The following is a 26,400-nucleotide window of genomic DNA, read 5'->3' as shown; positions in this document are numbered from 1 at the left end:
AGAGGAGAAGTAGTAGGGGAATTAGAATTAGTATGTATCAAATAAGGTGTTAGTTTTATTTTCTATATGTATTTTAAATATTATAGATAAAGTTTTAAAAAAAAGAAAAATTTCATGCCATTTATTAGCTACCATTTAAGTAGACAGATGAATCCTATAAACAGATCACACCTCATTTATTTTCAAATGTAACTAAATAATGGAGTCACGTGATGGAGTAGTAGTCAGGGAATTCCAGCCCTCTCCCGAAAAGTTTAAAAAAAACACACAAAGCACAAAGGTACAAGATTAAAATTTATAATAAAGTAAAAATAAAGGTGAGAAGAAAATGGCAGCAAAGAGAGAAAAGTCGAAAACAACGGGAAGAAAAGAGGAAGAAAGAATGTCGGAAGAAGAAGGTGAAGGCCTTACCTGTCCGAAGAGGCCCGCCACGGAGAGAGAAGCCCGCTCCCTCAGGTCAGTGGAAGTGCCGGGCTCGGGACTACAAAAATGGCTCGCAGAGCCGAGTAAAAGTGCGCAACCGCGCATGCGCGATGCGCATGAAAAAAAACACACTGACGGGAGGGGGGAACAGCTGCGGAGTCGATCTCCGCAGCTGAGAGAGACACCTGCAGCACAGCAGCAGGTGCAGAACACAGACAATAACGACAACAAGAAAGAAGAGGGTAAAAAGAAAACAAGGAAACAACAGATGGTCAACCCAGAGGAAGAAGAAGAACAGAAAGAAGTGGAAGAAGAAGAGAAAGGCAAGACAATGGATGTATCTTTTTTTAAAGAATATATGGAATCAGCGAAAGAATGGCAATTACAAGAATTTAATGAGATAAAAAGAAGAATTAAGAATGCAGAAGAAAAAATGAATAAAATGGAAATGGCCATGTCAGAGATAGGAAAAAGAATGGAAAATATGGAAGAACGAGAAACAATTGTAGAAATGGAAGTAGAGGACCTAAAAGAGAAATTAGAAGAATCTAATAAAAAAGTTAAAGAGGCACATGAACTGTTAGCTCAGAAGATAGATATAATAGAAAACTATAATAGAAGAAATAATATAAAGATAGTGGGCCTTAAGGAAGATGAAGAAGGCAAGAATATGAGAGAATTTATAAAAGATTGGATCCCCAGGGTCCTAGGAAGACCAGAATTACAGGAAGAAATGGAAATAGAGAGGGCACATAGAACTTTAGCCCCGAAACCACAACCGCAGCAAAAACCAAGATCCGTTTTAGTAAAATTCTTAAGATATACAACAAGAGAAAATATATTGGAGAAAGCAATGAAGAAAGTAAGAGAAGACAAAAAGCCACTGGAATATAAAGGTCAAAAATTTTTTTTCTAACCAGGCATAAGTTTTGAACTCCTGAAGAAGAGGAAGGAGTTCAATACAGCAAAAACGATCTTAGGGAAAAAAGGATATAAATTTATGTTAAATTACCCAGCGGTACTTAAAATAGTTATTCCAGGGCAACAAAACAGACTATTCTCGGATCCAGAGGAAGCAAGGAAATTTGCAGAACAACTACAAAACAAGCAGAGAGATGAAGACATGCAATGAGAGTAAAAATGACCACGAACTATATGTATGTGTGTAAAGGGGTATATGTGTGTATATATATAGTGTGTATACATGAATGTATCCATATTTAGAGGAAAATATATAGAGTATAGACAAGAATTAATAAGGGAGGGAAAGGGAATTGAGGGAAAAAGGAGGGAATTAAAAGAGTGACCTTTGTTACATATGAAAATTGAAATCTTTTCTGGGGGGGCTGGGTGGGGAGGAGTTACGGTCACTACAAAATCAGTTGACGTTTGCAAGTGAATTCGCAAATCCAAATGGAGAGGGGAGATGTGGTTGCCCGACAAGGGATAAAAGGCAATTCAGGAGGGGGAGGGGAGAATGGGGTTAAAGAAGTTTTAAATAAGAGAATAAGGAAAATGTTTGATGTTTTAGAAATGTTGTCTCATAAAGTGTTCAAAACAAGAAAGCAGAAATGAATAAGAAGGAAAGGTGATGATGGAGAAACGGAAAGGGAAGATAAACAAAGTATGAAATGGCTACGCTGAACTATATGACTTTAAATATTAACAGAATACATAACCAAATTAAAAGGAAGAAACTGCTAAATTTACTGAAAAAAAGAAAAAATTGATATAGCATTTGTGCAAGAAACACATTTAACTGAATTGGAGCACAAGAAATAAAAGAGAGATTGGGTAGGACACGTAACAGCATCGTCGTATAATTCAAAAGCAAGAGGAGTAGCTATATTAATTAGTAAAAATGTGCCAATTAAAATAGAAGAGGAAATAATAGATCCAGCAGGGAGATATGTAATGATAAAATGCCAGATATATTGGGAGTTTTGGAATCTACTCAATGTATATTCACCTAACGAAGAAGATCAAAAGTTTATGCAAGATATTTTTTTTGAAGATAGAGGATATGCAAGGGAACATATTAATGGGAGGGGATTTCAACCTGAATTTGGATTCAAATATGGACAAAACTGGGAAAAAAATTAACAGAAAGAACAAAGTAACCAAATTTATAATTAAATCGATGGAAGAAATGCAACTTTTGGATATATGGAGGAAACAACACCCAAATGAAAAGGAATATTCATATTACTCGGGTAGACATAAAACATACTCAAGAATAGACCTATTTTTGTTATCAGCTTGTATGCAAGATAGAGTAAAAAAAACAGAATATAAAGCTAGAATATTATCGGACCATTCACCCTTGATATTGACAATAGAGTTAGAGGACATCCCTCCAAGAATGTATAGATGGAGATTAAACTCCATGCTACTTAAAAGGCAGGATTTTAGAGAATTAATTGAAAGACAAATTGAAATGTACTTTGAAATAAATACGGAATCAGTGAAAGATAAGTTTATATATACTATGGGATGCAATGAAAGCGTTCATTAGAGGGCAAATAATAAGTTATGTAACCAAGATGAAGAAGGACTATAATCAGGAAACAGAGCAGTTGGAAAGGGAAATAGTAAATATAGAAAAAGAATTAGCAATGAAGGAAGATACAACTAAAAGAAGAGAATTGGCAGATAAAAAAATAAAATATGAAACACTACAAACATATAAGGTGGAGAAGAACATAATGAAGACAAAACAGAAATATTATGAATTAGGGGAAAAAACGCACAAAATTCTAGCATGGCAGCTTAAGACAGAACAAGCTAAGAAAATGGTATTGGCATCAAGGAAAAAAGACAAACAAAACACATATAATCCAACGGAGATCAAGGAAAACTTTAGAGAATTCTATGAACAATTATACCAAACTGAAAATGAAGGGAAAGAAGGCAAAATAGATGAATTTTTAACTAAAATTGAACTGCCAAAATTACAAATAGAGGAACAAAATAAATTAACAGAACCATTTGAAATAGTAGAAATACAAGAGATAATAAAAAAATTACCAAATAATAAAACACCAGGAGAGGATGGATTCCCAATAGAATTCTATAAAACATTTAAAGATTTATTAATTTCTCCCCTCCTGGAAGTAATCAACCAGATTGATAAAACACAAAGCTTACCAGATTCACGTAAAACAGCAATAATTACAGTAATACTAAAGCAAGGGAAAGATCCACTCGCATCAGCGTCATATAGACCAATATCATTACTTAACACAGATTATAAGATAATAGCTAAACTATTAGCAAACAGATTAGCAGAGTATGTACCTAAAATGGTAAATCTAGACCAAACTGGATTTATTAAAAAAAGACGCACAACAGACAATATTTGTAAATTTATTAACTTAATTCATGCAGTAGAAGGGAATAAAGCGCCAACAGTAGCAGTTGCTTTAGACGCAGAGAAGGCCTTTGACAGAGTAGAATGGAATTATTTTTTCAAAGTATTGCAAAAATTCAGTTTACCAGAGAAGTATATTAATTGGATTAAAGCATTATATAAGGGGCCATTGGCGAAAGTGACAGTAAATGGATATATATCAAAGCAATTTAACTTAAGCAGGTCAACACGGCAGGGATGCCCACTATCACCCTTATTGTTCGCGTTAGCTATAGAACCACTAGCAGAATTGATAAGAACAGAAAATAATATAAAAGGGATAAAAATAAAAGACAAGGAATATAAAATCATTTTATTTGCGGATGATGTTATAGTATACTTAACAGAACCAGAACTATCAGTAAAAGAATTATATAAGAAATTGAAGGAATATGGAGAAGTTTCGGGTTACAAGATTAATGTAAATAAAAGTGAAGCAATGCCAATGAATAATGCGGATTTCTCAAAATTTAAGAAGGAATCACTATTCAGATGGCAAATGCAAGCAATAAGGTACCTAGGTATACAAATAAATAAAAATCTTGGCCATCTATATAAACTCTATTATTATCCACTAATGGATAATACAGAACGATTTAGAGCATTGGAAAGATTTACCATTAACACTAATAGGAAGGATAAACTGTATTAAAATGAACATTTTCCCAAGGATATTATACCTATTTCAGGCATTGCCAATACACTTGACAGAGAAATTCTTCAAGGAGTTAAAGAAAATAATAAGGAAATTTTTATGGAAAGGGGGGAAACCGAGGATAGCACTAGATAAATTAACAGAATGGTATAAACAACAAACCCAACCAACCAATTTTCCCCTGCAACCGCTGCAACCATGTCTGCCTGTCCCGCATCGGACTTGTCAGCCACAAACGAGCCTGCAGCTGACGTGGACATTTACCCCCTCCATAAATCTTCATCCGCGAAGCCAAGCCAAAGAAAGAAGATAAACAAGGAGACTTACAACTGCCAAACTTTAAAAATTATTATAGAGCCGCACAATTAAGATACCTATCAGATTTTTATCAAACAAGTGAAAAGCCAGATTGGACTAGATTAGAATTAGATAAAAATAGGGGAAAAGATACCTGAACACATATTATATAAATGGGATGAAAAATTGGTACAACGTAGGAGTTCTCCAGTATTACATCATCTACTCAATATTTGGAAAAAGATTCATGTAGAAAGGAATAAAACAAATTACCAATTACCAAAACTAATATTGACGCAAAATAAGTTACTCCCTTTTACAATAGATAACCTTTCCTTTAGAGAATGGGGAAAAAAAGGAATCAAAAGAATAGAAAATTGTTTTTCAGGAAATAGATTATTATCCTTTGAACAAATGAAAGATAAATACAATATAACTCAAGATACAGTGCTGGCATATTACCAATTGAGATCCTACTTGAAGGACAAATTAGGAAGCAGTCTGAGGTTACCAGAGGGAAGTAACTTTGAATATGTGATTACAGATACAATGATAATCAAAAGATTTATAACAAATATGTATATTAAACTGCAATAAAAGGAGAATGAGGAAACAAATAGTAAAACTAAACAAAAATGGGAACAAGATCTAAACATAAAGATAAAGCATGAAACATGGGAGAAGTTATGCTCAGGAACTATGAGAAATACAATAAATACGAGGTTACGTATGATACAATATAACTGGATACACAGGCTATACATTACACCTCACAAGTTAAATAAATGGGACCCAACACTATCTGATAGATGTTTTCGATGTAAAAAAGAAATGGGAACAACAATTCATGCAATCTGGACATGTGAGAAAGTAGAAAAATTTTGGGAAGATCAAAACCAAATATTAAATAAAATTACAGAAAACAATATACCAAAAAATCCAGAGATCTTCCTCCTAAGTAACATAAAAAACAAAGAATTTGGAATTGATTTGGATGGTGCACAAAAAAGATTTGTTAAGATAGCTCTAGCCGTAGCAAAAAAATGTATTATGTCAACCTGGAAATTGGAAGATAATTTGAAAATACAACAATGGTATGTAGAAATGAATAAATGTATTCCATTAGAAAAAATAACATATAGTTTAAGAAACAATATTGAAATATTTGAACAAATATGGGAGCCTTACATGAAACACAATAGAGAAAACCTACCGGGGATATTCACTACCTAAATTAACGAAAGGAGAAGGAAATGAAAAGAATTGACTCAGTGGAATTTCTTGTTTATTTTTATTGAATGACAACATTGTTTGACTGGTTTAATGTATCTCAGATTTTGTACTTTAAATGGATGGGGGGAGGTAGGGAGGGTGGGATGGGAGGAGGGGGGGGAGAAAATGACACTGTATATATTTGAAAAGGAAAATGTATGTATCATGGTCAATGTGGTTTATAGTGTGAAAAATAAAAAAAAATTTTTTAAAATGTAACTAAATAATTCTACAGTGAAACGCAAATGTATGCAGATGCTCTGACTGTACTAAAAAACACAGAAATGTTGGAGGAACTCAGCAGATTTTGCAGCATCCATAGGAAGTAAAAATATATAACTAATATTTCATGCTTGAGCCGTTCTATATAACCATATAACCACTTACAGCACAGAACAGGCCAGTTTGGCCCTACTAGTCCATGCCATAACAAATCCCCACCCTCCTAGTTCCACTGACCATACCCCTCCAGTCCTCTCCTATCCATGAAACTATCCAGTCTTTCCTTAAATGTAACCAATGATCCTGCCTCGACCACGTCTGTCGGAAGCTCATTCCACATCCCCACCACCCTTTGTGTAAAGAAATTTTCCCTCATGTTCCCCTTATAATTTTCCCCCTTCAATCTTAAACCATGCCCTCTAGTTTGAATCTCCCCCACTCTTAATTGAAAAAGCCTATCCACGTTTACTCTGTCTGTCCCTTTTAAAATCTTAAACACCTATCAAGTCCCCTCTCAATCTTCTACGCTCCAGAGAAAAAATCCTCAGTCTGCACAACCTTTCCCTGTAACTCAAACCTTGAAAACCTGTCAACATTCTCATGAACCTTCTCTGCACTCTCTCTATTTTGTTTATATCTTTCCTATAACTTGGTGACCAAAACTGTACACATTACTCCAAATTTGTCCTCACCAGTGCCTTGTACAATTTCATCATAACCTCCCTACTCTTGAATTCAATACTCCGATTTATGAAGGCCAACATTCCAAATGCCTTCTTCACCACACCATCTACCTGAGTATCAGCCTTGAGGGTACTATTTACCACAACTCCTAAATCCCTTTGTTGCTCTGCACATCTCAATAGCCTACCATTTAATGCATATGACCTATTTAGATTTAGGTATGAGTAAAAAGCAGGCAGGTGCTTGAATTAAAAGGCTGGAGAGAAAGAAAGGGCAGTGGAAGGTGCACAGACCAACAGACATTAGGTAATAATTACACTTGGATAGGAGGAAAGCTGAGCATTGATCGGGGTGAGGATGGCTATGTAAATGCAGAACTGGAGGAAAGAAGACAGAGGGAAAAGGAAAGAGAGAGTTAGAGCTAGAGGAAAGGAGAAATAGGGATGGATAGGGGAAGGGGTAGGGCCTAACAGAAACTGGAGAAATGGATGTTGATGCCTTCCATTTGGAGAGTGCGCAGATGGAATATGAGATGCTGTTCCTCCAATTTGCGGGTGGTCTCAGTCTGGCAGTGCATGAGACCATGGATTGACATGTCAACATGGGAATGGGATGAAGAATTGAAATGGGCTTTCACTGGAGAGGACAGAGCCGAGGCGATCCCAGTCTGTGTCCAGACTCTCCCATGTACAGGAGACAGCAACAGGTACACCAAATGCAGTAGATGACCCCTGCACATTCACAAGTGAACTGTTACTTTACTTGGAAGGTCTGTTTGGGCCCCCAAATGATAGTAAGGGAGGAGTTGAGGGCACAAATACAGCACTTTCTGCAGATAGGGGTAGGCATTTGGAAGGAAGGGAGGAATGAACGAGGGAGTCATAGAGGGAGCAGTCCCTGCGGAAGGCAGAGAGGATAGTTCCCCGCACGTCATGATGCTGAAATTCTTCCATCGGCTCCATCTCCATGACTACTTCTACAGTCATTCCAGCCTTCTGCCAGCTCGGGACTATTATATTTCTAACTACTGCTGAAATATCAACTGTTTTGGCTTCACCACTCCCCTCACTCATTCTAATCTCACCTTCTCAGAATGTTCTGCCCTCCACTATCTCCGCACTAATCCCAACTTCGCCATCAAAGCTGCAGACAAGGATGGCACTGTTGTAGTGTGGCACACTGACCTCCATCTGAATCCAGACGACGACTCTCTTACTTTCTTACTTATTCCTTCAAAACTCCACCAAAACTCATCAAACCACCAGCTCAATGTACTATCACTGAACTCATCACTTCCTATGATCTCCCTTCCACAACCTCCCATCTCAATTTCCTAACCCTGCATTGCCCAGTTCTGCCTTCTGCACAAGATCCATAAACCCAAATGTTTCTGCCCCACTGAACTGGTATCTGATTACCTCAACTCCATTTTGTTCTCCCAGTCCAGTCCCTCCCCATCTACATCCAAGATACCTCACATGCCCTTCATCACATCAACAACTTTCAGTTCCCTGAACTCAGCTGCCACATCTTCACCATGGACAATCACGATATACCTCCGTTCCCCCATACTGAAGGCACCAAAGACCTTTGTTTCTTCCTCAACAACAGACCCAACCAATCACGCTTCACTATCACCCTCCTCCATCTGACAGATCCTTACCCTCAATCACTTCTCCTTTAACTCATTTCATATTCTTCAAATCACATGAGTGCCCCTTCTCCACCTTCTACAGGGATTGCTCCCACTGTGATCCCTCGTCCATTCATCCCTTCCCACGAATTGCTTCCCCCCTTCCCCAGCTCCTAATCCTGTGACCATAGGAAGTGCTACACATACCCACACCTCCTCTTTCACCAATATTAGGGGCCCCAAATAGTCCTTCATTAATGAATTGGCAGTGGCCATCTTCTGCACAATGCTCCTGCTGAGGTATCCTTTACATGGGAGAGACTGGACACACACTGGGAGATCACATCATTGAGCACCTCCGCTCTATCTGTACGAAAGCAGACACCCCATTTCAATTCCTCACCCTATTCCCATGCTAACCTGTCTGTCTATGGTCTCATGCACTGCCAGACTGTGACCACTTACAAATTAGAGGAAGAGCACCTCTCGTATTCTGTCTGGGCACCCTCCAACCGGATGGGTATTAATATCAACTTCTCTAGTTTCCATACCACCCCCACCCCACCCCTATTTCTCCTTTCCTTTAGCTCTGTCTCCCTTTCTCTTCCTCTTACTTCACAGAGCCACCCCCTCGCTTGATCAATTTTCACCTTTCCTCTTTTGTCCTTCTATACATGTCCAATTATCACCTTATGTCTGTTGGTCTGTGTTTCTCCCTCTCCCCATTTTTTCTTTCTCCCCAGCCTTTTATTTCAGGCACCTGCCTGCATTTACTCAAAATGAATAAGGGCTCAGGCCCAAACTATCGGTTATATATCTTTACCTCCTATGAACGATACAAGACCTGCTGAGTTCCTCCAGCATTTCTGTATAATTCTGCATCAGATAGATTTTGCTGAAAGGTATCCTCATACATTTTTGGTTGAAAATACACGTGCAAAACCTTTAGCGTAAATGGCAGATTTTTTTTATGATTATGAAGTGAGACATTGAAATAGATTTATGAAGTCTTAGGGCAGAAGAGGGTAATGCCATGAGAGTGCTAGTATTGCTGCCATAGCAGCTCTCCCTTTATCTCTGCACATATGAACAGTTGATCCCTGTAGTCATATATAGCAGTAAACATTAATAACTTAACAGTCTGCAGACAGAGCCGAAGATATGGAGCATTATTGGAGGATGGAATAGAGCAGATGGCACTTTAATATGTTTAGTGTCATGGTTGACTCTAAAGACTAGTAGAATGAAATTGCTTGAGGTGGAAAGATTTAGGAAGTGAACTCATTTTGCTGTGCTAAGGAAATGCTACTGATCAAGCTCTCTGTGTCCCTTTTCTAGATTGGAAAATATTAACCCTGAAGAAAAAGACATGGTAAGCAATTCTCTAAGGAGATATTTTAATGTCACTTGTATCTTAGTGACTTAGACACAATTGAATGGGTTTCCAGTGCAAAGGAGTGGGGAAATATGAATTTGACACAATAATAATGTCCATCTCAGATGTTTTATAAAATTGAGTAATTCTGTTCAGTGTACTTTCGTATGTGACTGTTAATTAAGTCTAAACCAAACAAAATTTAATTCTAAACTCATGTAATTATTATTGATAGACATTGCAGGAATTACTGAACCGAATCAACAATGCTGATACAAGGAGAGCAGTTGACAAGAATGGAGATTTAATTGTAGATAGAATTCACAAAGCCAGAGAGCGGAAGAAAAGAATAACTGCTGAAGAAATTAATGCAGTTATTGAAGAAAGGGATTCAGCCTTATCAAGAGTAAGTATTTTTAGTCATTCCAGGATACTTTGCACCTTTAACCAACTACCTTTTCTCTTCATTATGATGACAGTGAAGTAAGCATTAATTTTCAACCAAAATTACACATAAAAAACATAATTAAAGTTCAAGTCCAAGATCTAAAATTAATATTCATAATTCAACAGTGACTTCAAAAAATCATGTATTGAGTAGGGTTAATAATTTGTTATTATTCTTGTTTCTCCCATTTATAGTCTTTTCCACCATGCCTTATCAGGCTTGGAACCTCTAGTCACCCTTGACTAATCAAATATTAATAGTTCGGAGATAGAATGCTGCAATTTCACACTTTTGTTGTACATTTAGGATGTCAAAATACTAGAAGCAAGTAAACAAAGTGAAGTGGGATGCAGGGCCTCCTGATAAAATGCACCCTGGATTTCCTTCAAATCAAACTATTTGATTTTTTTTCCTCTGGAAAATCAACAAGTTATTATCTGAAGTTTGATATATTAAAAAAAGTAGACTAAACATCAGCTACATTGGCTTGAAACATGAAAGTCTGTAGATGCAATGATTGTAGTAAAAATGCAATGCTGGAGAAACTCATCAGGTCACATAGCGTACTTTATATAGAAAAGAAAATTTTATTATGCATATGAATAAAAACATTGCTATCTAAAGTATGATGTGTGACCTGCTGAGTTTCTCTAGCATTGTGTTTTTTTGATACAGTACAATTCCGATTATCCAAAATGGTCGGGATCAGGCCCCATTTCGGATAAACTTTTTTTTGGAGAACTGGTCATTTTTTAAAATACAGCCCAGTAGCAACAGCAAATCACTTGTAACAGTGTTGAAACAACAACAAACAACAAGGGAAGGCTTTTTAAGAATTTAAATAATGTTTAATTCTCACCCAAAAAAAATGCTAGCCACTGCCAATCACCAAAATGGTTGGGACTGAGCCTATGTCGGATAAACTTTTTTTCGGATAACTGTTAATTTAAAAAAAAACAACCCAGTAGCAACAACAAATCACTTTTATCAATGTTTAAACAACAACAAATAAGAGTAGGCTTTTTAAGCATTAAAATAATGTTTAATTCTCACCAAAATAATGCTGGCCACCGCCAATTGCCGAAATGAACCCACTGAGGCCCCGCTCATGCCGGGATCCCGAGGTTCCCACTCCTGCCTGGGAGCCTGAGGTCCGCTGTTGCGGCTATGAGCCCAAAGTCCCTGGTCAGTTGAGCTCCAAATAAATTCAGATAAATGAGGATATTGGATTTGTTTTGGATTTCTTCATTTATCCAACTTTTTTAAAAAATTTGGATAAATGAGGATTTCGGAGAATCCATTTTCAGATAATCAGAGTTGTACATTGGCTCAGTGGGTAGTGTATTGTTGCTTGTATTTTGTGCACTAAAGAGATAATTTTCCTTTTGGAAGACGGTGACTGAATCTAAACTAGATGCATTCTTGACATAACAGACAGGATTGTATCTTGAAAATCTTTGGACTCCTAATCCATTGATATTTAGGTCATTTTTTTTTACTTCACCTATCCTAATGTCAATTTGCCTCTGTAAATTCCAAAGTCATTTATTAGATTGCTGAGTAAATAGACAAACTAGTTGGAATCTGAACAAAAACAAATATTTAAATCTAACCTCAAATATTTGAAATTTTGCAGTGCATTCATATTTATTTCCATCAAAACACACACATAGTTAATATTGACACCTTGCTCCTTGAACATTATGCAACTTAATCTTGAGCTGTGTTTATATACAACTGTTAACAGATGCATCACCATATGACCCTCTGATGGTATAACTATTAGTGAAACAAATACAAATGACATCAACCAGTCAGCAGGGCCGAGCATTTTATTGCAGATGCAGAAGGCGAATTACAAAGTTGCTTTATTTTGGATTGTTTACTTGTCAAAATTATGATAAAATGGAAAGACAGGTGGATTCCAAGATGTGCTGTTCATTGTAACTTATGCTGTTCATTCACTATTCCTAAATTGTAAAAATGTTGTACCATATAATTCTCTACTGTAAAATATTTGACAATCAAAACCTGTGGTTTCCTAAGGTATTCTTAGGCTGAATTATTGCTGAAATGTCAGAGGATTTGGGCATGTAAATTCATAAACTTCATTGTGGAGGAATCACTGGTGAACTATTTAACTCTAAGATTTAGTGGTGCCAAAATAATTCTGCACACAAAAGGTTTATTGGCAGAACTTTACCACCTGAACAGGACGCTACAAGTTTTCTGTTTAAAGACATTTGCTGCATAGGTTTATATTTAAGCAATTGAGCAATCGTGGTAATCTTTCATTTACTGTTGAAAAATGTTTGCAATGATTGGCAAAATAAAAAGCAGCCCCCCAGTTTTTTAATTTTCAAACACTATATGAGGTGCACCCAATGTTGGCTTAGTCAGAGAAGACAAGAGGAGGATTTCTCTGACTGGAGGTCTGTGACCAGTGGGGTTCTGAAAGAATCACTGCAGGGTCCTCAGTTGTTTCTAATGTGTGAAAATAATCAAGATGAAAATCGGTGGGGTTGTGGGTAGTGAGGAAGGTTATCAAATGCAGATCAGTTGGAAATGGGGCCAGAGAAATGACAGATGGTCTCTAAATGTAACAAAGATTATTTTAAAAAAAGGGAGACAAAGAGGAAACTGGGAAAAGTGCTAAAATCCATTCTTAAAAAGGTAGCAGCAGGAAATTCAGAAAATCATAATTCAGACACTCAATATTATTTAATGAAAGAGAAATCATGTTTGAGAATACAATAAACAGGATAAGTAATGGAGAATTGCTGGATATAATTTATTTGAACAGGGAGATCTGCTGAGTTCCTTCAGCAATATTTACTGTTGGAAAGAAACTGTTTTTCAACTTAGAGGTAAAGCACTGGCCTTCAGACCTCAGGAAGAAGGTAGCAGTGAGAAAAGGTTGTGCCTAGAGTAATGGGATCCTTTATGATGTTCGCTGATATTGTGAGGCAGAACCTCAAATAGATGACTTCTCTGCATGGGAGATGAAGCCTGTGGTGGATGGCTATGTTCGCTCCCTTTTGTATTTCTGGGCCACAAATTACCACACAAGGCTGCAATGCAACCAGTCAGTATATTTTCCACAGTGCACATATTGAAGTTTGATACAGTATAGGCATTTGTGAGTCTTATTCCTGGTTGTTTCAATGTGTTGGCTTCAATATACTAGTTTTTATATATACTGTCAGAAACTTGAAGGTACCCACCCTCTCTTTTTCCATCCCATCAATGTTGACAGGAGCCTGGTCTCTTGACTTCCCCTTCCTAAAATAAACAATAAGCTCCTTGGTCTTGGTGATGTTGACAGCAAGATTGTTGTTCCAATGCCACCCAACCAGACTCTCAATAATTTCTAGTTACAGTAAAATCTCATTATCTGGCATCTACGGGAATCGTGGATGCTGGAAATGCAAATTTCCCAATTGACTGAGACTCACTCTACAATGCCTAACTAATACACCTGCAATAAGAACACACCATATAAAAGACAAAAGACAATGCAAAATGTAATTTGAAAAAAAAATCAGCATTATCGTCTTTAATTAAGAAAAGTTTACTTCAATCAAGTAATTCCCCTAACGAACAAAATTTAAATTTAAATTCGAACCCCAGTCACTGGCACTGTAAGACTGTTGCGCTAGTCGCTATGTTGACTGTGCTGCCATCATATCCCTCCACCCCAAGTTTACAAATAAAGCCTTACTAATATGCCTAATTCTAATAAAGATAAAATCTTTTGCAAGGCAGAGATAGGGAGACACTTAGGTAGAGTCATCCCAGTGGCAAGCAGCATCAACCGGTCAGACCCTCGGTGCAACCCAACTCACCTCCATATAAGTGTCCCGATCAGGCCTTCAGCACACTTTATTTTAAATTCAAACCCTGGTTGCTGGCACTATAACAGTGTTACACTAACCACTGAGCTAACTGTACCACCATCATAATTATCCTCTCCTCCCCCAATTTTACAGATAAAGCCTGACTAATATGCTGATTTTTATTTCAAATTACTTTACATTTTGCACACTTAATTGTATACTAATAAAGATGAAGAGCCTCACTAGACAGGGGGAGGGAGTAACTTTGGGACAGTCACTCCAGTGGCAAGCGGCATCGGTTGGCTCACCATCCTGGAGACTGCCATTTTAATCAAACACAACTTTATTCAAACTTTATTCAAACTGCTACTGCTGGCAGGGCCTGACCAGAAGACTCCACTCTCTGAATGTTTGATCCCAAAGAGTTATGTGTTGCTTCAGCGAACATTTACTTTTACAATTTTAAAATTTTATTTAAACTTTTATTTAAAACTTATTCTTAACTTCTCTTTAAAATTATTTATTTATTCCTTTATTTCCATTTTTTGCCATTTGTTTGAGTTTCTAGTCAATGAATGCCGGATAATAGGGATTTTATGTGTTGGCCAAAAATGGTGTTGTCAGCAAATTTATATATTGCGAATAATAAAGATGAAGAGGAAGCGAAGAGCCTGTTAAGGAATATAGTAGGGTAAGTCAATGAACTAGAGGTCAGAAGATAGAGTGTGAGGTGGAAAAGTGTGCAGCTTGAAAGAAATAAATGCAAATTATTATTTAAATAGATGACACTACAAAATATTGCAACACAAAGGAATCCAAGAGCACATCAAACACCTACTACAGATTATATTATATTTTATATTATATATAAATATATTTTTAAAAGAGAAAGATTGTGGGGGAGGGGAGGTTTAGTGTAGGTCACCACAAACAATAACACTTCACATCTCATTTAAAATGCAAGAACTTGGCTGAAGCCAGTCATGCAGGCACCAGTGCCTTTGTAAAAGACAATGGGATTGTTTGGAAGTAATTTTCAAAAGCAAGTGCAAATGGAGGAGTTCGGGGCTCAAGTGCTGATAAGATCTTTCAAAGATTGGGTTTGGAGCCCTGCATAGAGTTCTGGTTTTACAAGCAGAGAGGGGAAAAAATTAAACAGGATTTCTCTTTTGGGGAGATAGAGTTCTGCAGTGGTTTTTGGAGGCTACAACATGACAAGCTCACAACTTGTGGAAGACCCCATTTTGAAGATGGGTTGTGAGTTTTGAGTTCAGCCTGTTGAAAAACCCTTGTAGCCCTTATAAGAGGAAATGACTGGCTAGACTGTTTCTCCTAAAATAAGGGAAACAAGAGTGCTATGAGCCCGAGGACCCCAAAACCCAGCAGCAATAGATATTGCGAATATTATAGACAATAGTTCTCTCTCAATAGTGGAATAGTTCCTTTGATGAACATTGAATTTTTTTTAAAAAGTAGGCAACTGGATGGTCAATTTCATTATGTTTTCGTAATAAAACTGCATTCTCTGCTACAGGAGATTTTAACACAGGGTAATAGCATAGCATCTCCTTTAAATTTTCTAAAGCTGTCTGACAAACTTTATTCCACACAAATTTCTCCCCTTTCTTTAAAAGATTGGTTAAAGGAAGAGCAACCTCAGCAAAATTTCTGCAAAATTTCCTATAATATCCTGCCATTCCTAAAAACCTTCTCACTGCTTTCTTGCCATTGGGAATAGGAAACTCAGAAATTGCATTCACTTTAGCTTGAATAGGTGCAACTTTGCCATGACCAACTACGTGACCCAAGTATGTTATAATGGCATTTGCAAATTCACTTTTCACTAAATTAACAGTTAAGTTTGCTTTGGATAATCTTGCAAACAATTTATCCAATTCCTTCAAATGTTCTTCCCATGAGTCATTTTTTGTGACCAAGTCATCAATATAAGCATCTATACGTGTTAACCCTTGGATTACCGAATTAATCATCCTTTGCAGGGACATTTTTCATGCCAAAAGGTAACACATTATACTCATATAAACCAGTTGGGGTTACAAAAGCCGAAATATTCATTCCTAACTCAGTTAGAGGTATACACCAGTAACACTTCAACAAATCCAACTTAGTAAGAAATTTAGCTTTCCCAGTTTTATCAATACAGTCATCTATTCTCGGAATAGGATAAGCATCTGTTTTAGTTACTGAATTAACCTTCCTGTAATCTGTACAGAACCTAACAGTTCCATCTGGTTTCGGTATTAGAGTACAAGAAGAACTCCAATCTGAGTTCGAAGGTCTAATAATATCATTTCTCAACATATATTCCACCTCCTGATCCATGATTTTACTCTTCTTAATGTAAATTCTTTACGGGTGTTGTTTAATGGGACTTGCTTCTTCCACGTCCACTTCATGATAAATCATTGATGTCCTTTTTAGCACATCAAATTTGTATATTTTAAAATTAATTCTTTCAACTGCATCTGTTCTTGTGATTTAGATGGCCTAACTTTTCCTCCAAATTTTCCAAAATTGCTGAATTAGACAGGCGCTCAGGAACCATGGTTTCTTTAAGGTTACCCTCACAAAATTTTGTTTCTATCTTTCTTCCAACACCCTCAATTTCTCCAATTCCAATTGCAATTCAACAGAAAATTTTCTGTCTTTGTCAACAAATTTTCCCTCACCTATGTAATATTTCACTATAATCCTCTGTATTTGTATTTTCCTCATCCAATACTTGACTTCAGTCAGCTTTAATGCCTTAGAAATAACCATCAGTACCTCTTTTCTCTTGCTCTGCAGGTGATGGTTGTGACAAAACTGTATCAACATCCATTGCTGCTGTTTTTTCCACACATAAGCTTTAAATTAGCTTTAAAAAAGCCAATTAACTAATATATCACAAAAACTCCAATTTTCAGTCTGAAAGGATGATCCCCAAAAATGTTACGAGCCCAGAGGACCCCAAAACCCAGCAGCAATAGATATTCACAAAATTTGCTTTTAATTATCTTTAAACATGAAAACAGAATCACACTTTAACTTATCACTATTGACTTAACTAACCTAACTTAATCCCTTCTAATTCTAAGTGCACACGTATGTAATGTGTGCATAAGTTCAGAAAAGTTCTTTGATTCACAGTCCAATCTCACTTCTCATTCTTCCAAGTTCACTGGTTGCAGGCAATTCTTATACAATTATAAAGCTCACCAGGCTTTGATGGTTGAAAGGTAAAGGTAAATACCGCTCAGGAAGGTTCTTGTCATTTTTCAGAGAGAGATTTGTTGTTCACTGACACCCACAAATGATTCCTTTTTTAAATCAGCCACTTCATTGTCTTGATGACAAAACTTTCCCCCTCAGGGTTCTCCAGATGATAACCTCTTTTTTTCTTTCTTTCAGGTCACCACAGAGTTCCTTTTTGTTTCTCTTATTTCAAGTGAAACATTAAGCAGCCAGTCCTCTTGCATGAACCACAAGGGGTTTGACCAGGCTGAACTAAGCACTCACAACCTATCTTCCAAATGGGGTTTTCCACAAGCTTGCCAGATTGTCCTGTTCCAGTCCCAGCTGCTGCTACTAACTATAAAACTGCCAAACTGAATCCCCCCCCTCTCTCTCTCTCTCTCTCTCTTTCTCTGAGAGAAAACCTGTTTTACTCTCTCTGCTTGCAAAACCACATGACCTTCTTAGAGCAGCAATTTCCATGCCAGACAGTCTGCGGCTCCAACAAGTTCTTTCATCTGTCGCCTTTTTGTAAACAACAATCCATTAGTGAAGTCTCTTGGGCACTTTCTAATGCTTTTGCAAAGGCTCTAGGGCCGACATGTCGAGCATGAGCAGAGTTCCAGTATTTTAAATAAAATTTATATTAAAATGTTTGTATGTGACCTACACTAAAAAACCTGCCCCAGTTTATCTCCCAAAAACATATCTATATGCAATACAAATACAACATAATCTGTCACAAGAGGAACTCTGTGGTGACCTGGAAGAAGAGTTTATCATTTGGAAAAACCATGATGGGGCAAGTTTCTTCGGCAAATGACTGATCATGGGAGATCTGTTTGTGTGTGTCTAACGAGCAACAAATCTCTCTCTGAAACCAACTAGAACCTTCCTGAGCGGTAGCCATTTACCTTTAAGCACCAAAACCTACTAAATTCTGTGCACAGTATAAGAATTGCCTGATACCAGTGAACTTAGAGAAGTGAGATTGGATTGTAAATCAAAGAACTTTCCTGAACATATACACATAACATACACGTGTGCTTAGAATTAGAAGGGAGTTGTTAATAGTAATAAGTTAAAGTTTGATCCTGTTTTTATGTTTAAAGAAAATTAAAAGCAACTTTTGTTGAAGTAACCATTGTCTTGGTGAATTTCTATTGCTGCTGCGTTTTGGGGTCCTCTGGACCCGTAGCACACCAAAGCAATGGTAAACAAGTAATTAGGCAGGCAAATGGAATTTTCACTTTTTAAAAATTTAATTTAGACATACAGCACATAATGGGCCATTTTGGCCCATTGCTGCCCAATTTACACCCAATTAACCTACACCCCAGTATCTTTCGAATGGTGGGAGGAAACGGGAGTCCACAGGGAAAACCCATACTGACACGGGGAGAACGTACAAACTTCTTACAGACAGCTCGGGTTTCAAACTCCAGTCCCAATCATTGCCACTGTAAAGGCTTTGTGCTAACCGCTATGCCAACCGTGTGAATGTTGGCCTTTCTGAAGTTCAGAATGTTTGTATAAAATTTTATATGGCATTAATGAGATCAGAATCAGAATTTATTGATGTGAGCAAGTCACGACATTCTTTGTTTTGTGGCAGCATCACAGTGCAATCATTATGTAAACCGCCGTACAAAATAAATAAAGATAATGCATTCAAAAAGTCAAAGTAAGGCAGCAGCTGTGGTTCATTGTTCATTCGGGAATATGATGATGAGAGAAAGAAGCTGTCCTTGACCCACTGAGTGTTCGTCTTTAGGTTCCTGTACTTTTTTCCCAATGGTAACAGAGTGAAGAAGGCATGGTCTAGGTTGTGGGAATACTTGAGGATAGATGCTGCTTTCTTAAGACATCGCCTCTTGTAGATGACCTCAATGGAGTGAGCTGCAGGTCAAGCTAACAACCCTCTGGAGTTTCTTTTCTTATCCTGATCATTGGGATCACCGTACCAGACAGTGATGCTCTCCATGGTCGGCCCGTAGAAGCTTTTGTGGCATACCGAATCTCCTCACAAAGTGTAGCCATTGGCGAGCCTTCTTCATGTTTGCATCAATATGGAGGCTCCAGGACAGAACCTTGGAGATGTTGACACCCAGGAATTTGAAGTTCTTGACTCTCTCCACTGCTGAATACTTAACTTCCTTCTTAAGTCCACAAATCATCTCCTTGGTTTTTCTAACGTTGAGTGCAAGGTTGTTGGTATGACATCACTCATCCAAGTAATTTCTCTCCCTCCTGTATACTTCCTCAATGCCATTTGTGATTCTGCCAACAATTGTGGTGCTTCTTCATTTCCATTTGTGATTCTCTTGACAACTGTGATGTCATCAGCAAATTTATAGATAGCATTGGAATTATGCCTAGCCAGACAGTCATGGATGTGTAGTGAGGAGAGCAGTGAGCTAAGCATGCATTCTTGAGCTGCACCTGGGTTGATTGTCAGTGAGGAGGAGACATTGTTTCCAATTCCTATTGACCGTGGTCTTCCAATGAGGAAGGCAAGGGTTCAGTTGCAGACAGTGGTGCAGAGACCCAGGGTTTGGAAATTGTTGATCAGCACTGAGGAAATAATGGTGTTGAAGCCTGAGCTGTGGTCAATGAAGAGTAGCCATAGGCATGAGTTACAGTTTTGTAGGTGATCCAGAGCTGAGTCAAGAGCCAGTGATATTGTGTCTGTGGTGGAGGGATTGTGTCGATAGACAAATTGCAGTGGGTCTAGTCCTTTGCTTAAGTACATGTTAATTCAGGCCATGATCAACCTCTCAAAGCATTTCATGAGCAGTTTTGAAACAAAAATATAGAAGTTGATGAAGTCTATTTTGATATCTGAGCATGCTCTGCCATTCACTACAATCATTTTTTTATCTATTCTTTCTCTTTCCACTATCATTAACATTAAAAAAATTATCTATCTCTTTCTTAATAATATTTGATGACTTGATCCCTACAGTCTTCTGTAGCAGCAAATTCTACAGGTTCACCAACTTCTAAATGAAAAAAATCTCTCCTCACCTCAGCACCATGTCACTTGCTCTGTAAACTTAGACCAAGACCATTCAAAATAGACACCATGCTTCCTAGCCCTGTCAAAAAATTTGTTTCACTTGAACCCCCTCTCATTCTTGTAACTACAAGTGAATATAGGCTTGATAGACTTTATCCCTCCTTATGCAATAATGCTGCCATCCCAGGATTCAATCTGCTGAACCTCTGCTGCACTGCCTTTATGGCAAGTCTATATCCTCCTGTGCAAAGAGAACAAAATTGCATATAATTCTCCAGGTCTCTTCAAGATTCAGTGTAATTGGACCAAGGCTTCCTAGCTCCTGAACTTAAATTTTCAAGCCACGAACAACCACATGCCATTTCGCAAATTTATTTTTTATCTGTATGTTTGCTTTTTTTAATGCACTCAGATATCAAAGTCTCATTACACATTAATTTTGTATATTTGGGGCCGCACAGTGCATAGCTAGTGGAGCAGTTGAATCACAGCTCCAGAAACAGTGACTGGATCCTGACCTCGTGTGGTGCCAATGTGAAGTTTTCACATTCTCCAGTTTCTTTTCCTGTTCCAGAGATGTGTGGTTGCAGGTTAATTGGCTATTGAAAACTGCTCATAGTCTAAAGCAGCCATTCTTTCTCCCCACCCCCACCCAAGAGATGACAGTGGATTAAAGAGGGGTCACAGGCTGAAATCATAAAACGTATTTTTGCTTTTCATGTAGTCAGTAGAAGAGAAGTATGGAGGAAACCATAGGAAAGGGGACCTGTAAATTTTGAGGAGAGTCCTAAAAAAAGATTGGGAATGGCTGGTCCATAGGTGAGTTGTTGGTTGGTAAAGAGAATGAAACTGGAGTGAAACATGGAAGTCTGCAGATGTTGTGATTGTAGTAAACACACAGAAATGCTGGAGGAACTCAGCAGGACTCGCAAAATAGCAAAATCAGCAGGTTGAGTTCCTCCACCATTTCTGTGTTTTTATTAGAATAAAAACTGAAATTAGTTTAGATGAATGTTTATTGGTCAAAGTTGACTCAAAGGGCAGGAAGTCCTGTTTCTGTGCTGTATGTCTATGACTCCGTATCTTTCCCAATCTAACATAATTTAAATAATATGCTGCCTTTTGTTTTTCTTTTGGAAATAAATAACTTCACATTTATCTTCATTATGTTGCATCTGCCATTTTTTTGCCTGCTCACTCAATCTATCTAAATCCTCTTGAAGCCTCTTAGCATCCTTTGCATAATTAATAATCATCCCACAGATCAGCCAATTTTTAAAAATTACTTTCTGTGCCTTCTTCCAAATCACTGTTACACATTTTAAACAGCCAAAACTGATTCCTGCAGTACTACACTAGTTACGCTCACTACCTCAAATGAGATCCATATATTTCTCTTTTGTGTATCCTCTCCATCAGCCAGCATTCAATCCATACCAACACATTACTCTCAGTACCATGCATTTCACTTTGGCACACTAACATTTTATAATGGATTTGATTAAAAAGCTTTCCAAAAACCCAAGCACACTGCATCTGCTGATGCTCTATTATCTATTAAGCAATAAAGCCATAAGATATAGGAACAGAAGTAGGCCATTAAGCCCATCAAATATGCTCCACAATTTCATCATGAACTGATCCATTCTCCCACTCAGCCATACTCTCCTGCCTTTCCCCATACCTTTGAAACCCTGATTATTCAGATACCCATCAATTTGTGCCTTAAATACACTCAAAGTTCTGGCCACCACAGCTGCCTGTGGCAGCAAATTCCAGTGGTTCACTACACTCTGGCTAAAAGAATTCCTCTGCATCTCTGTTTTAAATGAGTGCCCTTCAATCCTGAACTTGTGCCTTCTTGTCCTTGATTCCCCTTCCAAAGGAAACAACTTAGCCACATCTACTCTGTCCAGGCCTTTCAACAATCAAAATGCTTTTATGAGATCCCCCCCCCCCCCCCCTCATTTTTCTAAACTCCAAGGTGTACAATCCAAGAGTTGTCAAACGTTCCTCATATGCTGATCCCTTCATTCCAGGAATCATTCTTGTAAATCTTATCTGAGCCCGCTCCAATGCCATCATATCCTTTCTTAAATAAGGAGCCCAAAACTGTACCCCATACTCCAAGTTAGGCCTCACCAGTGTCTTATAAAGCATCAACATCATATCCTTACTCTTGTATCCTATGTCTCTAGATATGAATGCCAACATTGCATTTGCCTTCTTCACCACTGCCTCAACCTGGAGGTTAACCTTTCGGTTATTCTTCACAAGGACTCCCATGTCGCTTTTCATCTTCAAATTTTTAATTTTCTCCCCATCCAAATAATTGTCTGCCCTTTTATTCCTTGTAATAAAGTGCATGACCCTACACTTTCCAACATTGGGCAAAGAAGTAGCAAATGAAATACATTCTCCTAATCTACCCAAGTCTCTCTGCAGCCTCTCTCTCTCTTTCCTCCTCACTCCCTGCCCCTTCATCTATCTTTGTTTTCTACCACTAAACACTCAAAAAATTCTAATTGTTCAAACAGTTTTCTTTTTCATCAATCCACATTGAATTTGTCTAATTCCATTGATATTTCCTAATTGTCCTGTTATCTTATTCTTTTAATATTTTTTAGCATTTCTCCATGACTAATCTTCACCTAACCAGTCAGTTATTCCCTGTTTCTTTCACCTTCTCTTTTTTCAAAGTGGGGTTAGATTTGCCACCCTTTAACCTGCAGGTATTATTGCACAATCTATTGAATTCTGGAAAATTATAACCAATGCATCCATGATTTCTACAGCTATCTCCTAAATACTTTGAGATAGCACTTAACAGACCCTAGAGATTTATCGGCTTTCAGTTCCAGTAATTTCTCTTGCATGATTTTCTCATTAGTACTAATTCCTTTATTGCTCCTTACTTTCATTAAGTTCTTGGTTCCCTAACATTTCTGGAAAGTTTCTGTATGTCGTTTTTAATTTTTTTTCTATTTAAATTTTAAAATATAAATTCAATTTTTTAAATTGAAGCCATGCCACCCAATTGACTACAAACCCTTCCCCCACCCCCACCCCATATGTTTTAAAGGATGGGAGAAAACTCATGCAGACAAGGGAGAATTGTAAGGTAAAAACATCATGAGATGGGACTGGAGAAGGAGTCACCCAGTACTCAGGATGGTGTGACCTTGTACGCTCAAGATAAGTTTGGCACTAACAAGCTGATGAGCAGCAGACTAACAGTGAAGGGTAGCAACAGCTTATTCATTGGACAATGTAATGGTATGATAATTTACTAAGTGCGTGTCCTGAGGTATTAAAAAAACACCACTTGCTGATATCGTTAGAATGCGCCTTCTCCAACTAACACTGTTAGTTGCAAGTGTTACAATCTGGTAATAAAGAACCTTGATTTCGACTCAGTCTGGTGTCTGACTCACTCATTCTCAAACAAAGCAGACCTAACAGAATGTACAAACTCCTTACTGACAGCATGGGATTCAAGTCCCATTTGCTGGTGCTGTAACGGCATTGCACTAACCACTAGGCTGACCATGCCACCATGAGTGAAGAGAAGACTAAAGTATTTGTTTAATTACTCTGCCTTCTTTCTATTCCCCTTCATGAATTCTCTTACTCTAACTATAAGAGATCTTCTTTTACCTATTTTTTTTGTCATTTGTTCGATTCCAAAGAGGTTGGTGTATTGAGTTCATGTGTGTATTGCTTTGAAAAATATGATGAACACATAAAATGACTCGGCTTTCTGCTTAACTTGATGTGCTATGGGAAAGTAACAAGAACCTGGATGAAATAGCTGAAGACATAGTCCAGTTCCATTGCACTTGCTGGCAGGCATATACTATATTTCTCACAAACATAGATCTTTTGTTTCCTCAGTCTCTATGTTAATATTTGGCAAAACATCCCCCTGTAATCAAGGTTCAGAAATGGTTGGTAATTCCAAAACCCAAAATGTGGAGAAAAGAAGCCAAACCACTCACTTCACCTCTACATTCACCATTGAGCCCAGAGGTAGAGCAGTGATATCATGAATGTCAAGTATTGTGAGGAGCAAACCTAAAGAATTTCCCAGCCATTGCTTAGCTATGTGACAGAGAGTGTTTGCATATAAACAACAACTCTATTCACCTGAATAGCATCATTATCCCTTGGGGGGGGGTGGGGGGGGGAAGCAAATGCAGATAAATATTTGATTTTTACTTTAAAAATTGATGATAATTCTTTGTTGTTTTTTAGTTTTTGACTATCTTATGTGTACTAAAAGTTTTTGATAGTTAGTTGTAAAATTTTGTTTGACTTTTCTAAGATGGGGCCTCAGATTAAGCCAATTGAGACCTTTGTGTTGATTAGACTCCACTCTATTTTATGAGATACTTCTCTGGTGAAGAAGAGTCTCCGTTCATTTAATCTTCTTCATCAATAAATGTGAATGGGCATGTCCCTAGACAAGGCAGTAAAATACTTGGATGATGATCTGCTAAATCAGACATCTGAATCAAATAATATCTGATGACTGTAAAGAGTCTAATTGAAATAGGTTTTGGTAATTTAATTGATTCCAGTAGGCATAATTTCCCCCAAAAAAGATTTCCATAATTTGGTAAAGAGTCAATAGCCCCAGAAAGTGCTATGGAAATACTTGGTGTGACATTGGGGAATTGTTTGACCTTGGTTTCTTAGGAGGTGACAAAATTCATGTCTACAGCAGCCACCTTGTTTAATTTTGTTTGCCATATAATGAGCTCCTAAATCAACAGGGATCTAAACTAAATAAGCAGAACCACTAGGCAGCAGTACCAGTACCTAATAAATATCATTGACTCATTTGTTTGCCAAAATAATTAACTAAAAATGTACTTACTGTACCTTGTACAAATAAAGCTCAGTTTGGAGACAATCTGTGAAGGGCCACCAGCACAGGAAGCTTGCAATTCCTGAAACCACAGAACATTGAGCATGTGCTGACATTTGAAGGTACTCACTGGTTCATTGGTCGAGTAACACTCACATTGTTATCAATCCACTGGAGTTTGATTACTTTTGGGAGTCTGAAAAGATTAAGACATGTCTTCATAGAAGAATACTTGTGCTTTTATGTTTCCCCAGAGACAATGTAAGCTCAAGCAAGTGTCCACCATCTGTGTTGGAAGGAGTGGGCCCTTCAGGCTATATGATATATTTTCATACCACATTTTATAATTTGTTTAAAGACATGACATTCTGAGCATTATGTTTTTAATGTACAAATTAGTGATATTCATATTTTGATGGGCCTTACTTCATTGATAGTTTTGACATTTTGCAGTGTAGTTTGTTCAATACTGTGACCATTAGCTATTTATGTTAAAGGTCACTTTGGTTCATGCCCAAAATTGAGCTAAATTTTCCTGGAAAAGATAATGGTGTTTTAGTTTGAAAATTGCATGCCATGTATTAAGTGATCTTGTTTTCAGAATGAAAGTGGGAAATCATAAGGTTAATCACATAATCTTAGATTAGTTCGGTAACAGCAGTAAGAAAGTAATTTTGGAGTAGGTCATCCAGGAGACAATCTCTTGTGGCATACATATTTTGAGCATTGGCAAAATTTTGGATGGATGTTCTTCATGGGTCCACTGATATGTGAAAACATTTAATTTCTGAAGCCTATTCCACATAAGCAAAGTGCATGTAACATGGCTGGATAAGTGCATGTCACATGGCTGGATCCACCATCTTGTGTATTCACTCCCTCATTCACTAGCACACTATGGTCACAGTGTATACCATCTGATGATTCCAGCAATTCCTCAAGTCTTTATGTTCTATGTATTTTATATTCACTCAATATAATTTGTTAAAAATACCTCATGCTACACTTTTTCCCTTCCCTGAA

General features: G+C 37.5%; 1 protein-coding gene across 9 annotated transcripts in view; it reads left to right on the top strand.

The window, feature by feature from the left end:
- Positions 1 to 26,400, top strand: part of mipol1 (mirror-image polydactyly 1) — a 263,763-nt gene that overhangs the window by 125,880 nt on the left and 111,483 nt on the right. For all 9 annotated transcript variants that reach the window (XM_069916782.1, XM_069916780.1, XM_069916781.1 and 6 more), the window contains 2 exons: positions 9,934 to 9,967; positions 10,206 to 10,376. In XM_069916782.1, the coding sequence (XP_069772883.1) occupies positions 9,934 to 9,967; positions 10,206 to 10,376 (205 nt within the window). The remainder of the gene's footprint in view (positions 1 to 9,933; positions 9,968 to 10,205; positions 10,377 to 26,400) is intronic.

The sequence above is a fragment of the Narcine bancroftii genome, chromosome 2, assembly GCF_036971445.1.
Source record: "Narcine bancroftii isolate sNarBan1 chromosome 2, sNarBan1.hap1, whole genome shotgun sequence".
NCBI classification, from domain to species: domain Eukaryota; kingdom Metazoa; phylum Chordata; class Chondrichthyes; order Torpediniformes; family Narcinidae; genus Narcine; species Narcine bancroftii.
This window is presented reverse-complemented; position numbering and strand designations above follow the sequence as displayed.